Source organism: Harpia harpyja, chromosome 11, assembly GCF_026419915.1.
Source record: "Harpia harpyja isolate bHarHar1 chromosome 11, bHarHar1 primary haplotype, whole genome shotgun sequence".
Lineage (NCBI taxonomy): Eukaryota > Metazoa > Chordata > Aves > Accipitriformes > Accipitridae > Harpia > Harpia harpyja.
Window position 1 is genome coordinate 26012812 of NC_068950.1, and position 19526 is coordinate 26032337.

The following is a 19526-nucleotide window of genomic DNA, read 5'->3' on the forward strand; positions in this document are numbered from 1 at the left end:
AGTACTGCCAGGTAGTAGTCCATGCAGCTGTCACAAGGCTTCACTGGAAATTAGCCTTAAAAGTGCTTCATTCTATTGTTAAGAACTTTCTTGCCCCTGGTCTTTCCCCCTTCTCCTCATCCACTTTGCATATTCCATTTTACATGCTTAAATAAAAAAGTCGATGTAAATGTCTTTTAAATTGACACTATCGCAAGACATTGAGGTCCCTATGAATAAGTTACTGCACTCTGACATTTGGAAGTCATCAAATGAGACAGTATAATGTCAGCTTGATATTTTTCACACTATGAAAATATCAGCTTCATGTCAAAGATCTAAATTCCATCTTAATGCAATAAATTTTCTTGTATTCGCAGACTAGCGAAAATGCTAAATATTTAAATTTGAAATGAACTTCTACAGTTACAGTCTGGCCTTTATATTCCATTATTATTAAACTGGAAGTCAAGATCTTATTTTCCCTCTTTTTTTTTTTTTATTTCTTTAAACATTGCAGTGTTTGATAGAATAACATTAGCCATATTCATTTCTCTAAAGGGATGCTTTCCCATCAACATGTGGCAAAGTTCAAAAAAAATCTTGCTTTTTACAGTCAGCCTATATTAAACCAGCTCCAGCATCCTGTCATAAATCGATATGCCACTGACAATACCAGTATTTTCCACTTTGCCTGACAAGGCAAACAGAATGCAACCTTTCATACGTATGTAAGATTAATCTTCCCAGTGTGATCTGCAAAAGTAGTATCCTTTGCTTTCCGTTCACTGTAATTATGGCCCAAATCAATTAGGTGTTGTGTCGACAACCACTAGTGATTATATATAAAACTGTGCATTTAGACCTGTTTTCCTCTAACCTGAGTGGCCAATAAGGGAAGAGTAGACAGACATTTGGAAAAAAAAAAAAAAAAGACAATTTGAAACATCCATCTACATCTTTTTACCGTCATTTCCCTGCCAGCCACTCTGCGGTCCCAGCTACCGCAACTGTAAGCCGTCCTAAAAGCATGTACTCTAGAAGGCATTAAAGGACCACTAGGAAGAGTCTAAAAATCACTGCAGTTGCCCATTTTGGGGTCACAAGACAAACAATAACAAGGAACCCATAACCACAGCTAAGTGCAATGGCTAACCTATGCAACACAAATCACGTCCTTCTTTCGGCACTGCTGTAGGACAGCAGCGGTTCCTATATTTTCTGCTACAACAACATTGACAGCCCTAATGCAGCCAGAATGGTATTCTTACCAGCTAGAACTGTTCTTAACTGCATTAAATAGCACTGATTTTTCAGATACCTCAGAAAGAAACCATTAGTTCTGTAGTAACAACTGTAAGTGTTATCGCAATGGTAGAATTTTTCCCAAAAGTGGCTTGTACAAAATGGCAGAGAGAAAGCAACATGAAAACTTGTAAAAATCACTCCAAATAAGCTAAAAGGCAAAAGTTTAAAGAAAACAGGAGAAGCAACCCCATAATTGTGAAAAATTGTGATAAAACATGAAGATGTTTTTCCTCAGTATTCTCAAGTACAGCTAGTAAAAAAGTTTTCATCATTTTTTTTGGCCCAAAGCAAGTGTTTTTTAAAGTTGGAATAAATTCATTTAACAAAAAATTTACATTGCAAATTAAAACTGCCAAAATTTGCATGGTTTGTTCTAAGGTTAAATTCAACATTTTCATGAGGTTTTGCTCTTTGGTTTTTGAAAATGAGCTAATGAATTCTCATTGATATATAAAAAAGCCTTCTCTAATTTGAGAAAAAACAAATCAGAGGAAAAATCTGTTATAGTACTTTTCCTTTTAAGTATTTTAGAAGCAAGTTTTTCAAGGATTTGTGGTCTAGCAGTGCATTTTAAAGGCACTTGCATTTATCCTCCATGCATCAAACTGCTCTAAGTCAATTCCCTAAGACACTTAATCTTCTGGCAGATGGAAACTCATTTTGAAAGTCTACTAATGATCAATTAAAGCATTAGCTGTCTCTATAGACAGGAGGTTTATGGGGTCACAAGTCTCCAGAAGCTGGAGGCAAGAGCAGCAGCATGTTAGAAAAATAGCTAAAACACTCTGTAGTTACCACAAAATTGGCAAAACATTGGAAAACAAAAATCATTATTTAGTCTTTAATAGTTGGGCGGGTTGCCATAATATGTTGAAAACAAATGTGATGGTTTCTATTTTGTAAGAGAGGCCATGGTCCAAACTGAACATCAGCAAAGGAAACCATCTATTCTTTAAATTTTTTTTAATGAGGCCTAATAATAATCCCAATACTTCCAATAAATTTTCATTATCTTTTGAAAATTGGATTCATTCAGACTCCAGTCATAAAAATATGTACCCATGCTGCAAATACACAGACATGTCTTGTGAGTAGATGCCACTGGAATCAGTGGTTCACTGGTAAATAATGCATCATTTCACACATGCTCAAGGCCACATGTTTAGGTTTGGACTCAAGACTAATACTCTGCCCACAAGTTTCTATACAATTTGATGTACAAGTAGTAAGACCAAATAGATGCAACTGTCGCATTCATAGAAGAATTTAAGATTCTTTCTCTAGGAGTTTGGCAAGCCATTTTTTCTTGAAGGAGATGCACATAAAAGTGATTAACCATCTAATGCAAACTAAAAAGGATGCTTTTTACAAAATGTCATACCTGGTATGACCATAGGTTCCTATTATTACTAACATTGCTGAGAAAATCAATACTTACTTGATTCACTGCACATAGATCTTTGCCTGCAATTTACCTTGTAGAAAGTGAGATAGAATAATAAATAGTGAGAGTAAAAATGCATGAAGTTGCCTACTAAAAATTTGTAGAAAAATAGCAATGCTGTGTATTTTTAAAAAGAACCTATGTAAACATACTTGTGGGTAGGGGAGGGTGTGATACTGAAGACATAAGCACAGCTAGCATTATGAGTAGTATATTCTTTCCTCAAAGTAACTTCAGCTTCCACATCAAGTACATCTGCTTGTGGAACCTTACTACAAGGATTTTCCAGCAGGTGTAAGCAAAGGGAGACAAAGGATTAAAGTGTCATTTAATTTAGTAAATGTTGGGGACAGATCTCTTTGAAAAGCAAAGGAGTGGTGTTTTTGAAACGGGCATTTCTACCCTCTATAAAGAACACAACAGTAGTAAGAGTCCAAAAATTAAGCAGTGCTCCTTAGTTTACCGGTTCCCTTAATTTTTAGCAGCTGAGCTACAGCAACCTTAGTGTCTGTGCCTCCATCGTTTGAACTCTGGCACATTAGCTATTATTCCCCCACACTTTGACACAAGAGCTGAACGAACAAAATGGGACTGCATAAGATGACAGACTATTTACGATCATTTTCAGAGAACTGAGAGATCCTTTGCCACTCTCACACCTTTTGGAGGCAGAACAATATTCATCATCATATTTTAGACTTTAAATAATTATTTACAGAGCACATTAAAGTCGTGATAGTAAATACATTATGCAAACATCGGACAGCATTGTTGTCCCATTTCACACTAAACTAGCATACCTCTTTCACATCATAATTCAAAAATGGTAATCCAGAACACTTTGCTTTGGCACTAAAAAATAGCAATAATCAACAATGGACACAAATACCTTCTTACCAGCAATACAGTCTCTTCTACAGCAAAGTAGGGCAGAAATTCTAGGGCTTAGCTGAAAAGTTCTTAGAGATTGAAGCTAGGACCACCAGCATAATACGAAAGGGAGGAGCAAAGTTGTTTCTAGAGGAGAGGGAAATAAATAAATAAATAAATAAATGGCAACAGAAGAGCTACAGCTCCCCTTTCCAAACTGTCTGCTAGTACAAGGGCAAGATGTCATAGGATGACTCAACATGGCCAGGAACTCCAGGCATCCCGGGAAGGACAAGCCCGTGAATTACTCCCTAATTACAGGGTACTCATGTTGGCCAGATACTAACAGGACATACTGCAGAAGAGCATAATGCTGGGCCAACATTACTGAGTAGGAAGGGTTGTAGGCACAGCAACCACGTTTTGTGCCCCTCTAGACTGGCAGCATGGTGCCAGGCGCCCCAACTGCAGGGTAGTCACTGGCTGCCTGCAGCGATGCAATGGCAAGAGGCCAAAACCAGGTATTTGAATGCAGAATAGTCTCCTGCTCCAGGTAATAAAGATCAGCACCACTCCTGACTACATATGCACAACCCAAGACCTGCCTACAGCTGAGTGTTATGCCAGAGTCCTTTTCCATCAATCAGTCACAGAGACTGCAGTTTCTGAGCACTGCAATATCCTTGAAGAACACATCTTCAACTGCAGACCAGAAGAGCTCTCCTAACTTGTTTTAACTGCAAAAGTCAAACACAGTAGGTCAAGCAGGGCTTCAACACAGTAAAGCAGAACACAGGTGAACTTTAGATACCTACATACACAACTGATTTTAAAAGTGGCCCTGCTTTAGTGACAGTGTCCACATTTTCCCTTTTGCATGTGCACAAGGTTAACCTGGTTGGAGATGCTGGGTTCTGACATTCTGTTTCTTCTGTTTCAGCCTGACTAGGACTGGGAAACTGATGCTGAACCTGCTGAATTCCCTGAAAGGCCCTGATCAGGATGATACTTCACTTTTTTGAGCTTCATGAACTCTCTATACCATTCTGTACTTACAAAGAAAGGATATAAATGTGTGTGTTTATGCATACACATACATCACCTTTAATCTCGCCTAAAGAATAGTTTTACAGTTAAAACATCCTCCCAAAGGGTAAAAAAAATCAATTTAAATTACTGTTTTTCAAGTTTACATTAGAATTCTAATCACTCTGACACCCATCTTCCGAGAAACAGTGAACTGCCAACATCACGCATAAGTAACCCAAACGTAAAAGAGAAAACTCCATGTTTACTTCCTTAAGTCTTACTGCTGGTAGAAATGAATTATTTTCATTTACACTTCAAGGATTATTTAAAAAAAAAAAAATTCCTTGCATTCCTCTCTTCAGAAGTTAGCCAGACTCAGGATGAATATATTTGTTGTCATATACTCTTATTCCGAGAGCTGCTGGTTTGATTACCAAACACTTGAATTGAGTCCTTGGGTTTTGGTTCTGTATTCACCTAAATAAATGAGTAGTATATATTCAAAGATGTGATTAGTTGTAACAGACTATAACCTCATACAACACATGCAAGAGCTCATCTTAATTCTTACAGCTAAAAATATGATCACCAAATACCAAAGTTAAGAAAAGTATATTTATTTGGTTCTCCTTTTTGTTTGATGACAAAGTACATCTCATTAACAGTAGCACAGAAAAGAACAATTTTGAACCTATGTGAGATGGAACATAACAGAAGACAGTAAACACATGAAATGGCATGTGACACCTTTCACCAGATTTAGCAGCAATTACAATTTCCATAATGCACTCAATATCATGCTTCCAAAATCAACAAAGCAAACTCGTTCTTTTGAAGCTTCTGAAGCACTCCCTACATTGGTGTACCTTTTCCATATTTAGTTCTGAGAAATGCAGAATTCTGCGTATATCAAGTTACCAAACGTACACATAAATGAACCAAACAAAAAACCCCACCCCAAAAAGCAGTAAGCCTCAGTCTTTACTGTTAGAACAGAGAGGAGCAGCTCTTTCATTATCAGATATGCTTCATACAAGCTCACACGCTTCTCCCATCTCTCATATATACATTGCCTACCCAGATGGAGGGGGGGGGGGGTTTGCCCCAAAGTGTTTTTCATTTTTATATATATAGGAATCACTAAAAAGGTGAAAAAGGAATGAGGAAAGTGGATGGGGTAAGAGCGTCATTTTCTCTTAGGATTCTGGACTTCCGGGTAATATTTATTCCTACCATGCAGTACAGTTGCCTCTGAAGTGGGAACCATCCATCTCCATTAGTACCTTAAAGTATGGAAGCTTCCCTGAATAATTTTTTCCAAAATGGGAAGTTACGTGACTGAAACATCATGGGGCTTTCTCCTCAGGAAAAAAACCCAAACAAACAAACCACAAAAAACCACCACCTTCCAATGTCAGTTAAAAATAACCACTTTCAGAAAATGAATGTACAGCTGGTTTCTGGTTAAGGTTGTGAAGTTAAATGAAGAAAGCTTTTCCCATTTGAGAAGCTACAGTAAGATACTCTCTTACTCCTTCCATTCCCTCCCTTTGCATGGAGGACTCATTCTCAAGAGTAATATATGCTAAAACGGAGGAATAATTTAAATTTAGGGGTATATGGCACCTGAAATTTACCAAGCCATGCAAATTTCAAGCTATTACAGTGGAAGACTTAAAAAAAAAAGTTAGTTTCCCTTATTAAGCACAAACATTAATCAAACCTTTAAGCCACACAACATTAACATGCATCACTCTTAACGCTCAAATCAGCCTTATTTCTTGGCACTTTTGATATCCTTTTAGCCAAGTTATATACACACCTGTAATATGTCTCACTATAACCACCATGCAGAAATGTGTATGACTGTTCAGTCATACACTCTTGTGCGATTCCCTATGATATAAAAATAACATGCTATGGTACAGTTGATGAAGCCAAGATACAAAATACAGATGCACTGCATGACAGTTTCTTTAAGTAAGGCTTAATTCTGTCCTGAATGCATTACACGAGACACACATTAAAGACATGAAAATACTAGAAGAATACAGTTTTCTTACATCAGAAAACAAACCTTTTCAATACTTAAATAAATAGCCATTAAATACCAATTTTATCTCCTTTTAGAAATGTTGTTTTAAAAGTAACTGACACTCATTTCCTTCTAACAGATGTTCTTCTGTTCAAAGATAAATTGCAGATTAAGGCATGAGTATATTCTCCTTTCAACTTACCATACCTTTAAAAACAGTCATACTACGCTATACTTCCTTCAACAGAATAAACTTTACTAAAGTCTTCTGAGGAAGCATGTATTTGAACAGGTAAAGTGCCCATATGAAAACAAATACATGGGTTTATATAGTTAAGAAAACATGCAGTTTTAAACAATACAGATCTTTCACCCTTTATTCATCATCTAAGTATCCAAATACTGTAACTACGTGAAACCAGGTATGAAATTTCCAGTCTTCACGATTTAAGTAAGACTCAAAACTCCAGTCAGAATCAGAAACCTCATGTATCTGGTGCAGCACTGGAGTCATGAAATGCAAGCTTATGCAGAATCTCTGACAAAATAAGAAAAGATTTCCCAGCTCTTAAGAGAATTAAGATACATGTTTTTGCTACTGTAACTTTATTATTTCATTCAAAACACCATGAAGCATCGGTGTGCTTAACAATGGATTTCCCCATCCTCCCTTCCCACCCCCAAAGAACAGTGGTGATGATGAAAATTATAGCTGCAGTGAACTTCTATTTCAAGTCCTGGTATTCACTTATCCTTAGTCTAGGAGGAAAGCGGTTTACTTTTCGACTACACACCACAGGAGTAGTTACGAAGTCCACCGCCACCAAGCTACCTTCATTCTGTCCCACACAGCCGTGAGAGAGTCAAACGCAGGGCGAACATCAAGGATAGTGAACTGGTAGTTCTTATCTACTGCTCCACCATCATAGTAATCAATAACGTATCTCACTTCTTTTCCACATCGGTCAACAATCCAATCATGTCTGTCAAAGGGAAGTTCATATCTGGAAAGACAGATAATAGACCATGTAGATATTTTAATGGATATTATGAACCTTGGACAGGAAGTCCTATTTAAGAAGATTTTTTTATTTATCCAGATACTGGCATAAGATCCCCCCTAGTACTTCTATCTTCTGGTAACTATAACTTGCAATTCCAGTTCTGAAACATCGTAAAATAAATTCTATACCATGTTTTCAGACATATCTCACTACCCTCCCACCTCACTGGAAGACCTTCTTTCCTCCCCACGTACCCCATCCATGAACGTATTCTGGCTCTTGGTGAATACTCCTTCGCTTTGCCTCCAAACCGCATCAGTGATGGTCCACATGGACATTCCCTGTGCACACAATTAAAAAAGACAATAGTTTTTACCTTTTAAAACAGTATTATTTTAAGCGTTTAAAACACTATGGTAATTTGTTTTAGCAACAGAAAAACTGAATAGGAGAAAGGGCAACAGTGAAAGATTAATTGCAAGTGATCTAAACGAGCTTTTCTTGGTTTTTTTAAAGGTTTGAAAAGTCCTCCAGTTTCTGACAGCACTTACTGCTGGTATGATAAAGTACCTTTGATATGCTTCACACCATTGTTCTAACTTATCAATAGACCAGTTCTCAGCAAATCTAATCCATAGATTTAATAGATTAAAGAACAGAAAACCATAATCCAAACTACCGTGTAACAAAGATCATGGAATTTCAGAGAACAATTTCTACATACAGAATGCTTAACTAGTCTGTCTCTTCTAGGAACAGGGACTATACTGACCTAAAAGGTGACAGCTGGTTTTACACCAGTCACTTTTCATCTAAGTTTACATCTCCTTTTTTTTCATGACATAAAGATCTCAATTAAGTAATCCCCAAATAGATAAAACAAAGAGTTAACTTCTCCAAATCCACATTATACGCACGCCACCAAAATGCTCATCAGTTTTATCAACATAGTAATTATTCAGTTGTAGTTAAGCTCTTCTGGATAATCTTTCTCCATATTAATCAAAATGCAGACTCCTACAAGACTGTAACTTTTGAGATGTATCAGCACCAAAATATTTCTGCGAAAACTAAAGAGACATTCTACTTTCAAAGAATTGCAAAAGCAAGAGCTAAACCAAAGGATTTGCTTTTCACTTCACATGTACGTACACAGCATGAAGAGCTTCCCACTTCAAAATCTCCTTCCAAGCTTGTTCATTATTTTGGTTGTGAATCTTAATGATGTTGGTCATGTCTTCACCTGTTATGTCATCATCTTTCCACCTCCACCTAAAAAATTAGAATTTGAAAAGCTTACAAGCATTACAGCACAACTACTCCACCTTCCTCAGTTTATCTGATGGGCTTTTTAATCAAGAGATTTAAGGTTTTATGCAAAGACACAAAGCAAGTATGGAAACTTCTGGCTCATCTGCTTAAGCATCTTGAGAACTACTTCCATTTCCTGTGCAAAAGTGTAGTTATCAAAGTTATCATCATAGAGATCCACAAATTCTAGTTAGCTAAATTAACAGCTTAACTGGATCAGAAAGTTATCAGGCTGTGCAAACATCAGCACTTCCACCGTATTCGTAAAAATGCTTAGGAAAAATCCCACTTGCATTCCTAATGCACAGAAGTCCTGTATTCAATAAATTTTGCATACAGTTAGAAATGCCTTTCATCTCTCTGACCCTGCACTATGACTACGTGCGTGCTTCCTTTTCAACAGGCATAACATTAAGTAAACATTTAAGTGTTTACAGGATCAAAATTTGTGTGGTCAATATAGACTGCTTATGACATATTAAGAACAATATTGATACGTAGAACTAAGAATTACTGTTGCTTTAATAGTAACCGCCTTTGAAGTTGATCTGTGTCAGAATGACAAACAAGTAATTACAGAAGAATGAGGAAACAGCAGCACAGAAGGTTTTTTAGGCCACAGGAGACATCTAGCATTCAGTTAGATCTTGCCTACACTGAATTGTTGTAAAGACTGAAAACATCTACTTGTCAAACTATTTTCACGTTTTTAGCAATTTTGCAAAGTCAAGTTAGATGTTCTCACATAGAACTTTTATTATCAGTTTATAGGATTAGCATGAAGCCGATTGAGTTTGAAGGCTGGCAACCACGCAAAGTTTGTCTGCGCCTATGTACTGACTTTTAAGAAAATCTTCTGAGATAGTAGCAGTTGCCTGACACTCCCTATCACCTTGCTGATCACTAGAGAAGACATGGCTTTGAGACCAGCTCACCCTTTAAATCAAAGCTGTTTATAAAAATAGAAATTTTTAAAAGAGCTAGTTAATTATTTACTGCTTAGAGCCCACAAACTTTTAAATGATATCGATGAATAGTAACTAATGATATTACTTCATGAGTTTCAGGCTCACAGATTCCATCTCATAATTCATAGTGTATTTACCCTTTTCTTATCATTGCATTCCAGAACATTTGCTCTGAAGGGTAGACCCATTTCTTGTCAGAATGTGCTCTAGGAATGGAAGATTCTTCTCTAACAGTTGACAATGGAAATGGTTGACCTGGGGATGGCTGCTGATTAGGAGGAGGCATCTAGAAAGCAAGGAGCATCAACAACAAACAAGAGTATGAAAATTTTTTTTATGTTATGCTGTTTAAGAAAAATCAAAGCATAATCAATCAGCTGCTACCAAGAAGTTCTGCCTTTATTTAAGTCCACCAAAATTACCTTTCTCTTTTACAGCAGAACTCTGCATAAGTTTGTCATATGAAGACTAAAGGAACCCCTTTGCCTAAACTTCAACTTTCAGAAGAGCAGTGCTTTTTGTAAATCAAAGGAAATCTCGGAGAGACCTGAATCAGAACTCACCCATACTGCTATTATACAGAACCTAAAACCCACTAATGTAGCATAAAAACCATGCATGTTACCAACAGACAGCAAAAAATATTTACAAACTGGAAAACCACCTCTAATCAAAAGATGTAAATTTGAAGAGAATGTTAAATAAGACATAACTTGTTTTTATACAAATATTTGCACACAAAATGAAAAAAAGTGGTGTTAAAAATTAAAAAATAACATTATTTGCCAGAGTTTCCACCTTAGACAGTATCAGTATTTAAATTTTAGGGAGAGTATTTCAGAAGAAACAAGACTGAAGAAAATATCTGAAATAAGCAAAAGTTACCATGTTGCTGGGATCTATGTCATCTTTCATTTGAGATGCACCAGACTTCACTGGACATGCTACGAATTCATACGCTCTTTCTTGATGTGCAGGAACATCGTCTGCATTCTCAGTTCTATGATCAGGAGTCTTCATGTGCATGGGACAACCTGAAATACAGAAATAAATAGTATATGTTTTGCTACAAAATGAAAACTCTTAAGACCCGACAGGAAATGGAAAACAGTTCATTGAACGCTCACGTAAATACAAACTGGTATTTCGCTTTTTCTTCTGAGCTTTGCAACAGTTTTAACTATTCTCTTTCCCGTATTTTAGGACCCCGCACCATGGTAAGATCTTAGCGTCTTATGTAGCCTTGAATGCTTGCTCCCCACCTCATGCTGGCCTCTATACTGAACTGTTTGTACTTAAGATTTCCACAGCAATGTTAACCAACATGTTGACTGTGTCAACGAAGGAGCTGACGTTCTCCTCCTTCTCCAGACATTCATCTTATTCCACCCTTCTGGTGCCCTTTTCCAGCTGCATGTTCTCTGGCAAAAACCACCTGCCCCCAGCTACCGTCTATGCAGGGGCCCCTGCACCTCCCTGACCCTTTGTGGCTGTACCATTCAATAGGAATAATTTGCAGGACCACTCCAAACATGACAATCGGGAGCAACCCACAGGTTCTACAGAAAGCACCTACTGTCTCTACAGACAAAGCAGCTTGCGTGCTGTTCTGGTGAACAACTGACTCCTTTTCATGAAAAGTTACTTGAGAGCTATTTTCACTAAAGGAAAAACTCAAGTTTTTATTTGTAGAATCATTTCTTTTTTTTTTTTCCCCCAAATATTTTTCAATCAGTTTTCCATGTAGAGAGTTTATTTCATTTGAGTTTCAAGAATAATTACCACTCATTTTTTCCTGATGCATAGGACATTCTGAAGGCGGAGACGCCGTCTGATATTGCTTGGATGCATTTGGCGACTGACCTGCAGCAGCCGGGGAGGACGCAGACAAACCCATGGCTTCCGCGCACCGGGTCTTTTTAGATCAAATTTCTAAAGAAAATAAAGCGAACACCTGTAACGCAGAACTACACCGGTTATTTATTAAGGTGAACACCAGTACAGGTATGTCGCTGCATCACAAACTGAAGAAAATGAATAAAAAATCCGTTTAATAAACACCCAGCCTGAATAAAAATCCACAGCGCCCACCAGGACTGACAGCGAAGGATCTCGCGTGGGACAAGCGGTGCGGGGCTCCCCACCGGTAACACCCACACCTACACCCACACCCGCCGTCCAGCCCGTCTCCTCACGCCCACTGGCGGCGGGGCGGAGCGAGGCCGCGCGGCCGGGGCGGAGGGGGACGACTCTGCCCGCACCCCGAATCCCGCCGCAGCCCCGCCAGCCCCGCACCGGGCAGCGACACCCACACGCACCCGGGAACGCCGCGCCCGGGGCCGCGGCACCGTTACACACACCGTGACCGACCCCGCGGCCGGCGGCCGCGGGCAAGGTCAGGCCCGCCCCCCGTTGCCCAGCCGGACCCGCCCGGCCCGGCCCAGCGGCGCGCGCCCTCCCCCAACACCCGCCTCCCGCCGTCGCTACCGCGCGGCGCGTCGCCAGAAGCCGCCGCCGCCGCCGCCGCCAGCTCGGCTCGGCCCGGCCCGGCCCGCGGCTCCGCGGCCGGCCCCCGGAGCAGCACGACGCCACGCGCCCCACCTCGCGAGAACGCGGCCCCGCCGGCCCGCTCCGCTCCGCGCCTGCGCCCGCCGCCGGCGGGAGGGGCGGGGCCCGCCCCGCCGGGCCTGGCGGCGGGCTGAGGGCGGGGGCAGGCGCCGGCGCTGTTGCGGAGCGGAGCGGGGCGGGCGGGCCGAGGGCCGCAGGCGGTCGCCGCTCCGCCGGGAGGTCGCACCGGGGGGCGGCCGCCGCCGAGCGGCCGCGGCGCCGCCTGCAGGCGGCGGCCTTCAGCGGCCCGGCGGCGAAGGAGGGCCCCTGGGACCGCCTGGAAGGGCAGGGCGCCGGCGGGCCGCGGCGGCAGGGGCGGGGAGAGGCCTTGTTCTGCGGAGAGTTAATGGCTCCCGCAAGAGGGCATGGAGAGAGGGCGCCTGAGGGCTGCTGGGTTTATTTAAGGCACACGTAAGAGTACAGCTGTGTTGGCGTGAGCTACCTGTGATCTTAAGCGCTGGGGTTTTGTTCGTGAAATCGTTATCCCTGACAACTGCAAATATTTTTTTTTTCAAGAAAGCTAGAAAAAATACTGAACGTACTAGCAGCGTGAATCATGTTGCAAAAGTGTATCCTTTCTAGTATTAAACTGTGGGAGGTATTAAGGTTCCTTAACATGGTTTTTAAACAGCAACTAGTCAAGTATCGCAGCTCTTTAAAATTTACTAGGCGTATTGCCATATTTCAATGCGAGAAGATGCCATTTGACTATATGCATGAAATACCGTGCGTAACACCGCAGTTTGACGATTTGGAAAACGGCGCTTATTTTGCATCAGAGCAAGGAAGGCTACTTCCATCCCATCCCCTTTTGACTAACAGAGGATAAGATCTAGCTATGCAGTAACAGCTGTAGCAGTGAGTACAAACCCTGCAGGACTGTTCCAATGTTCATCCCACAACGTGGACTCTCGGTAGGCTGTCGAGTGCAAAAGGCAAGTGGGGAGACACAAGAAAAACATTCATTATAAATATGTAACAATTTGATCAAAAAAGCCAATTTTTTTTAAACATCCTATTTCATTGGAGCAATTAAAAACAAAATTAGTGAGAAAGAATTTAAGCTTCAAGTGGCCCAGTTACTACATTAACTTTGAACAAAGAAAATCCAAATTCAAATCTGGAAGAGGGGTCTCCTGTACCCTCTGTCTGTATTTTGGTGTAAAGAAAGAAGTGAGTGATTCTCTCCCATTTCTTTTGAAAAAGATCAGAAAGATTAATAAAAGACAAATTCTAAACCACACTGAAGCAGTTCTAACAAGCACTATTTCAAGTTATGTAACAACCTGAATTTTAAAACTTCTTTTATACATTCCTCTCAAGAGTGCTTTTAAGAACATGTTCACATACCATCTTTCAAAATAGGATCTTTCTTATTAACGAGGATGTTGCCATTCAGCGTGAACATGAAATAAAAATACAAGTATAAAGCAATATCAAATATCCACTCATTTTTGCCCTTTTACAGTCTTTATTATGTGAGAGGAAATTGTTTCCTATGCTTTCTGCATGCAGGAATTACTAGCACAGCATATTGAGAACCTGGAGTTAGGAAAGTCAGTAATTGAGTCTCTATTATATGCCTTAGAAAACATTATGATTGCCTCCTCCATCATTGCCCACGTTTTAGGCATATTTGGCTTTGCTGAAATCTCCAAGACTGCATTCACAAGTTAACAGCTGTGTAAGCAGCACTAAAAAAGATACAACCATTTTAGTCTTCACTTGCTGCAATTGACAATGCAGTTTTAATAGTAAGAGCCTCCTGTAGACCAACTGACATCTCTGCTTCCAAATATTTCAAGTCAGTGGCAGAACAACTCTAAGGTAAAACACGTTTTCTCTCTCTGATGTTGTCAAACTGAGAATTGGTTCTACACTCTCCTCTCAAAGTACACTATGTTGTTGATGTCAGTATGCTGTCTCCCTGCTTTCCACCATCACACTCCACCAGAAGCAACAATTGCACTACTTATTAGTCATTGTATAGATAATAGTTTTCACCCTTTATAAGATAAGCCAAGTAGCAAATACTTTTTCCTCAATGTAAAGCATTACAAAGAACACCATGGTCACAATCTCAACGAGGCACGCAATCTACCCTTAGGTATTTTACACTATGAACTCCAGAGAAGCAGAGCAAAATAAGAAGATACAACAGTAGTCCACCATCTAAAAAATGACATATAGCCACTGTGAAGATTAAATAAAAAATAATAATTAAAAAAACCCAAACTAATGCAGAATTATTGCACCAATACAAGTACAGAAAACAAAGTGTTCAGCAAGAACACAGAGAGTAATAAAAAAAAATAAAATTGGGAGAAAACGAAGAGCAAATTTGCACCAGAACATGACAGAGGTGGATATACAAAATACTTTCTATATCCTACATCTTAGGGAGAGGTGTGTTTCTCACTTTAAGCAAGATTTGTTGAATTTGTCAGGTTAAGAATGGCTCACTGAAAGGCATCCCTTGTTCCCAGCCATGCATAGTCCTTCCTTTCCACTATTCAGTGTTAAAAGCTGCCCAGTGCCAAAACAAAAGCCTCCCAGCAAGCCCCCATTGTCCCTCCTCAAGCAGTTGGAAGTCTGACCTATATAGCATCTGACCCCAAATAACATTTCCAGACATTCCCAGTCACTTCCAAACAGACCGACTAGTTAATGAGTAGTACCCTAAGAATATAATTTACAAATGGAACTAAATACCCCTTAGAAGATGAGAGGAAAAAAGTAAAAACCACTGGAATGCTTTGTGTTTCCTTCTAGTAATTTAACCATTGCATAATACAAAAGAAAACTCAAAGAAACAAGCAATTCCTGTGCTTGGAAGCCAATGGTTAAGACACAAAACAGCAGCAACCTCCTTTGAGCATGGTCAGAAAAACCTCCGAGTTTTACCACACAATTCATGCTTCCCAGGCATACGTTCACCACACATATAGAATCTAGGTATTGCCATATTAAGGAATTTAATTGCCCATCTTAGTATTCAGCAAGGGACTGTGTAGTGCATCACATTTATAATATGCTGACAACAGTAGCTCTTTATCCCTAGAGCCTTCAGACAACTGTCCATCCAGCTTATGTCCTGAAATGTGGTATTACAATACAGTGCAATATAATTCCACTATGCTATCTAAGTTTTTCCTCAATACACAACAAAATTTATAGTTTTAAGTTACATTCCTGGCCCCAGTGATGTCCTATGCAGAATTTCAGCCTTTTAAAGTCCAGCCACCTGAACAACAGTGTGGCTCACACTTCATACTCCCTCCCCACCTTTTTTTAAATAAAAAAATATACAGCACAAAATTTCAAAATACCATATAAGCCAGTTGTTTCTGAACTGAACTCAGAGAAAATTGTTCTTTCGTGATGCATTCATTATAGGTACATAAGCTATTACCATATTAAGAAAGAAAAATTCACAAAATGAGAAACTGTGTTCCTTTCCTTTATTATGAAGTACCAATACCTTGCATACAACATGCAATTTATTGCTTATTGACATTATTGCATATATCAAAGGGAAAAAAAAAATCAGCCAATATCATTTTATGCAAGCTCCTAAACTATTCAAACAAAATATAGAAATGCTTTACAATATCACTGAAATGCAAACAAAATTCAGAATTTTTTTTTATTATAAGAAGTAAACTTAAAGCCATAATACTTAATCATTTGCCTTACTATGACTGATTACTTTTGTCATTGATCTGCAGAATTGTTATATTGCATTTTAAAGTTCTTGTGCCACGATAAGGATTGCTACTACAATCAGGCCACATTACTATTTGAATTTAATAATGCAATCCTGACATTTTGTGACAGTATTAGTATTTACTGCAAACCAGATTGTCAAGATTTACCAGAAATCAGTCTAGCAGAATTTACAGTTTTCATCCTTGCTCTGCACATAAGTTAGATATATTTAACCAAGTTTCTTCTTAGACAGAAGCTTACATAAACATTTTTGAATTACAGGCTCCATTACTTATGCCTAACTTGTAACTCATTTGTTCCCAACAGTTTTTGTAATTTGATTTTATATCAGGCTAGCTGTGCTTATGTGTTAAATTATTCTACATAGATAGGTATCTGTCGATATTAAAGAAAACACTGTTTGGTATATGCATGCTAGAAACAAATCCAGGATATTTGGATGTCTGCATATTAAGTGTGAAAATTATATAGCTGAGCTCATGATTAGCCCTTTTCCTCCTTTTCCCCTATCATATGATGGATTTCTCTTGTGAAACTGGAATAGGGTTACAATAAACAAAACCAATATATCCCGCATTGCATTCAAAATGTTATGTTCTGTATTACAGCTTAGTATTAGTATTTAAATGTTGCTTTCAAACCTAGCAAATTTTTTAAAATACTGAAATTTAAAAACTTAGAAGACAATTTACATGCAACATGTTCCACTTGGGTGCAGATTCTCATATACTAAAATATTTATAGGCTCATAAAAGCATGTCCTGTCCACAAGACAAGTACAATGTTTGACATCCCACGCATAGATTAAAAATAAAGATACACTACAGAATATTTTATTTGCTTTTATATTTTCAATTTCAGTAAGTAGGAAGTTATAAATAGCACACTGCATCATTATACGGTTGATACCAAGCCATGCTGAACTCTTTGTAATTCACTCTTTTAAAGACATTTCCTTTACATTACAACTAGATTAAAAATTTATATACATTATTATAATCAGATGGCCTCTCAGTGCAGGACATCACACAATGAAACTGATCTCAGAAGAAATTTTGCCAAAATATTTCTTATACCAAACAATACAATTTATTCTTCATAGCTACCTTCCATTCTTTACGGACCTATAAAGTGCTTGGTTATTATAAATAGAGGAAGAATGTCAAAGGAGGTAGCTAGTAGAGATTTGTAATGGATAAGAAACCTTACCAAGTGTTACCACCTAAAAGTATGATTTGATGCTTAATCCCAGATCTCCAAACATTCCAAGCAGCACATCTTTCATCTTCTCTACCATATAAAGAACTTTCAAGTTGCTTTCAGAAAATCCTAAAACCTTCACCTGTCCAACAAAGAGATTTTTACCTGGGTTTCGAAGAATGTTAAAAGTTCATAAATATTGATCACTATTTCCATTTGACTGCTGTGAGGATCTCAGCAATGAAGCACTGTTCTTTTTCCAGCTGTCAAATATATTCCATAGATAGAGAAACTCCACGAGGAACAAATCCCTCCTCATGAAGTTCCTTGTAGCCAGATAATGATTTTGTACAGCAGGCTATTAAAAATTTGAAAGAGGGCTGCCCATACTTTTCAAAGTCTTCTACAGTTGCATTTGTTCCATCTGAAAATTCTAGTTCCTTTCTATTTGCTTTATTGATGGCTTTCAGCAGCAGTCAACACTGCACCAGATCCTAAGCTGGAATAATTGTCAAGCAGCCCTTTATTTCCTCTGAATGGCTCAGCAGAAGCAACACGAAACAATTTTACAAACTTTTCTATTAAATGATCTTTTATGGAAAGCTTGTATGTACATATACTTAAACACACACAAGTCCATGAGAAAAGCTCCTTTCCAGACAGCAATCAACAACTGATAAACTATTTTATACAGCTTGAAAATTATAAAGTTTCATCTTCCACTGTGAACAGAGATATAGAAATACCTAAGCCTTTCTGCTACGTATCAGTCTGCTGTTGTCCCAACCACAGCAGTAGGAAGACATCTGGATCTCTATACTTGTGCTCTCAAAGTCTCCACCTCTCCTCTTTAAACCTGCTTCAACACATTTGCTCACTTGTGTAAGCTTTTACTCTTAGGTTAACATTAGTTCTGCAGCATGAGTAATCTTCTCCCATAATTCTCTAAATAAAGATGGAGGCAATTCTCTTCCAGACACTGTAATTAATTTTTAGTAAATTTTAATACAAAATTTGGATTTTTTAAGAATTTATATATGTCAGCTCCCCTCATTTTCCTGTGCATAGGGTATTTTTCATTATTCAATAAATTCTATTTTTAAAGCAATTAAGTTATTAAATTATTGAGCTCACTCAAGGTAGCATGTATTTAAAGAGGTAGAGTAGGCTTCAAGAGATGTAATTCTTACCACTGCAGAATGCACACGGATAACCCATAAAGCATCTCTGTAGTGTAAGGCGCTCAACTTCATGGAACACTCACCGAGAAAATGAGTATTTGAAGTACATTTCCTCTCTGCAAGTACTGTATCCACAAATCAATTATAAAAGCAAAACTTGACCTACCATTCCGCTGTAGTAGTTCTGAAAGTGGTATTTACTCATCTTTTGGTGAAACAGTAAAGCCATAAAAAAGGGAAACTTGCATTCCTACATGCAGCCTCACCAGTACAAATAGCCTCTCCCTCATCATGCTAATTTTATGTCACCTGGTACTGAAGAATGTAAAAGAAGAGAAAACAAGATATCTGAGCGTTTTTTACAAGATTAACTCCTGCCATTTGATATGTCCATGGCAAAGACACCTGGTGACATACCAAGGGTCTGCTTTTACACTAGACAATGCATCTGTTAAAAACAGAAGTTTTCAGCCACTAATAAGATAATATTACATTCTAAAGGTAGCATTTATTACAATGCTACTTATCATGCATTTACTTTTTTGCATAAAAAAGCATAGACACAAGCTTGCAACATTAAATTTCATCAATATTTCACCACTGTTTCAAAATTAATAAAGTGCAATTGAAAAATGGGTGCTGCAGCTATCTAATTTGCTGTATTATAAGCTTTAAATGGCAGGTAAAAAGTGCCCTATACCAATGCATTCAGTACATCACAACTTTGCAGCCTGTTTACTACAGTCCTGGCCGAATACACAAGTATTAACATTTTTTTTTCATTAGAAAGTTGTTTTCTGACACATAGTAGATGCATCAGGACATAACTGCAATACATTAAAAAAAACAAATTAGAAAATT

The 19526-nt window shown here is 38.6% G+C and overlaps 1 protein-coding gene across 2 annotated transcripts; it reads right to left on the reverse strand.

Moving 5' to 3' along the window:
• Positions 1-5231: 5231 nt before the first annotated feature.
• On the reverse strand, positions 5232-12598 carry LOC128148223 (holocytochrome c-type synthase). Of its 2 annotated transcripts, none has more exons than XM_052801791.1 (7): positions 12550-12598; positions 11731-11880; positions 10834-10982; positions 10086-10234; positions 8822-8941; positions 7924-8010; positions 5232-7669 (listed from the first exon to the last, which is right to left on the reverse strand). In XM_052801791.1, exons 2-7 carry the CDS (start codon positions 11843-11845, stop codon positions 7471-7473), a joined length of 819 nt encoding a protein of 272 aa, XP_052657751.1. In that variant the 5' UTR covers positions 11846-11880; positions 12550-12598; the 3' UTR covers positions 5232-7470. The 2 variants fall into 2 exon arrangements, with proteins under 2 accessions (XP_052657751.1, XP_052657750.1); XM_052801790.1 differs by lacking the exon at positions 12550-12598 and adding an exon at positions 12436-12536.
• Between the last annotated feature and the right edge of the window lie 6928 nt (positions 12599-19526).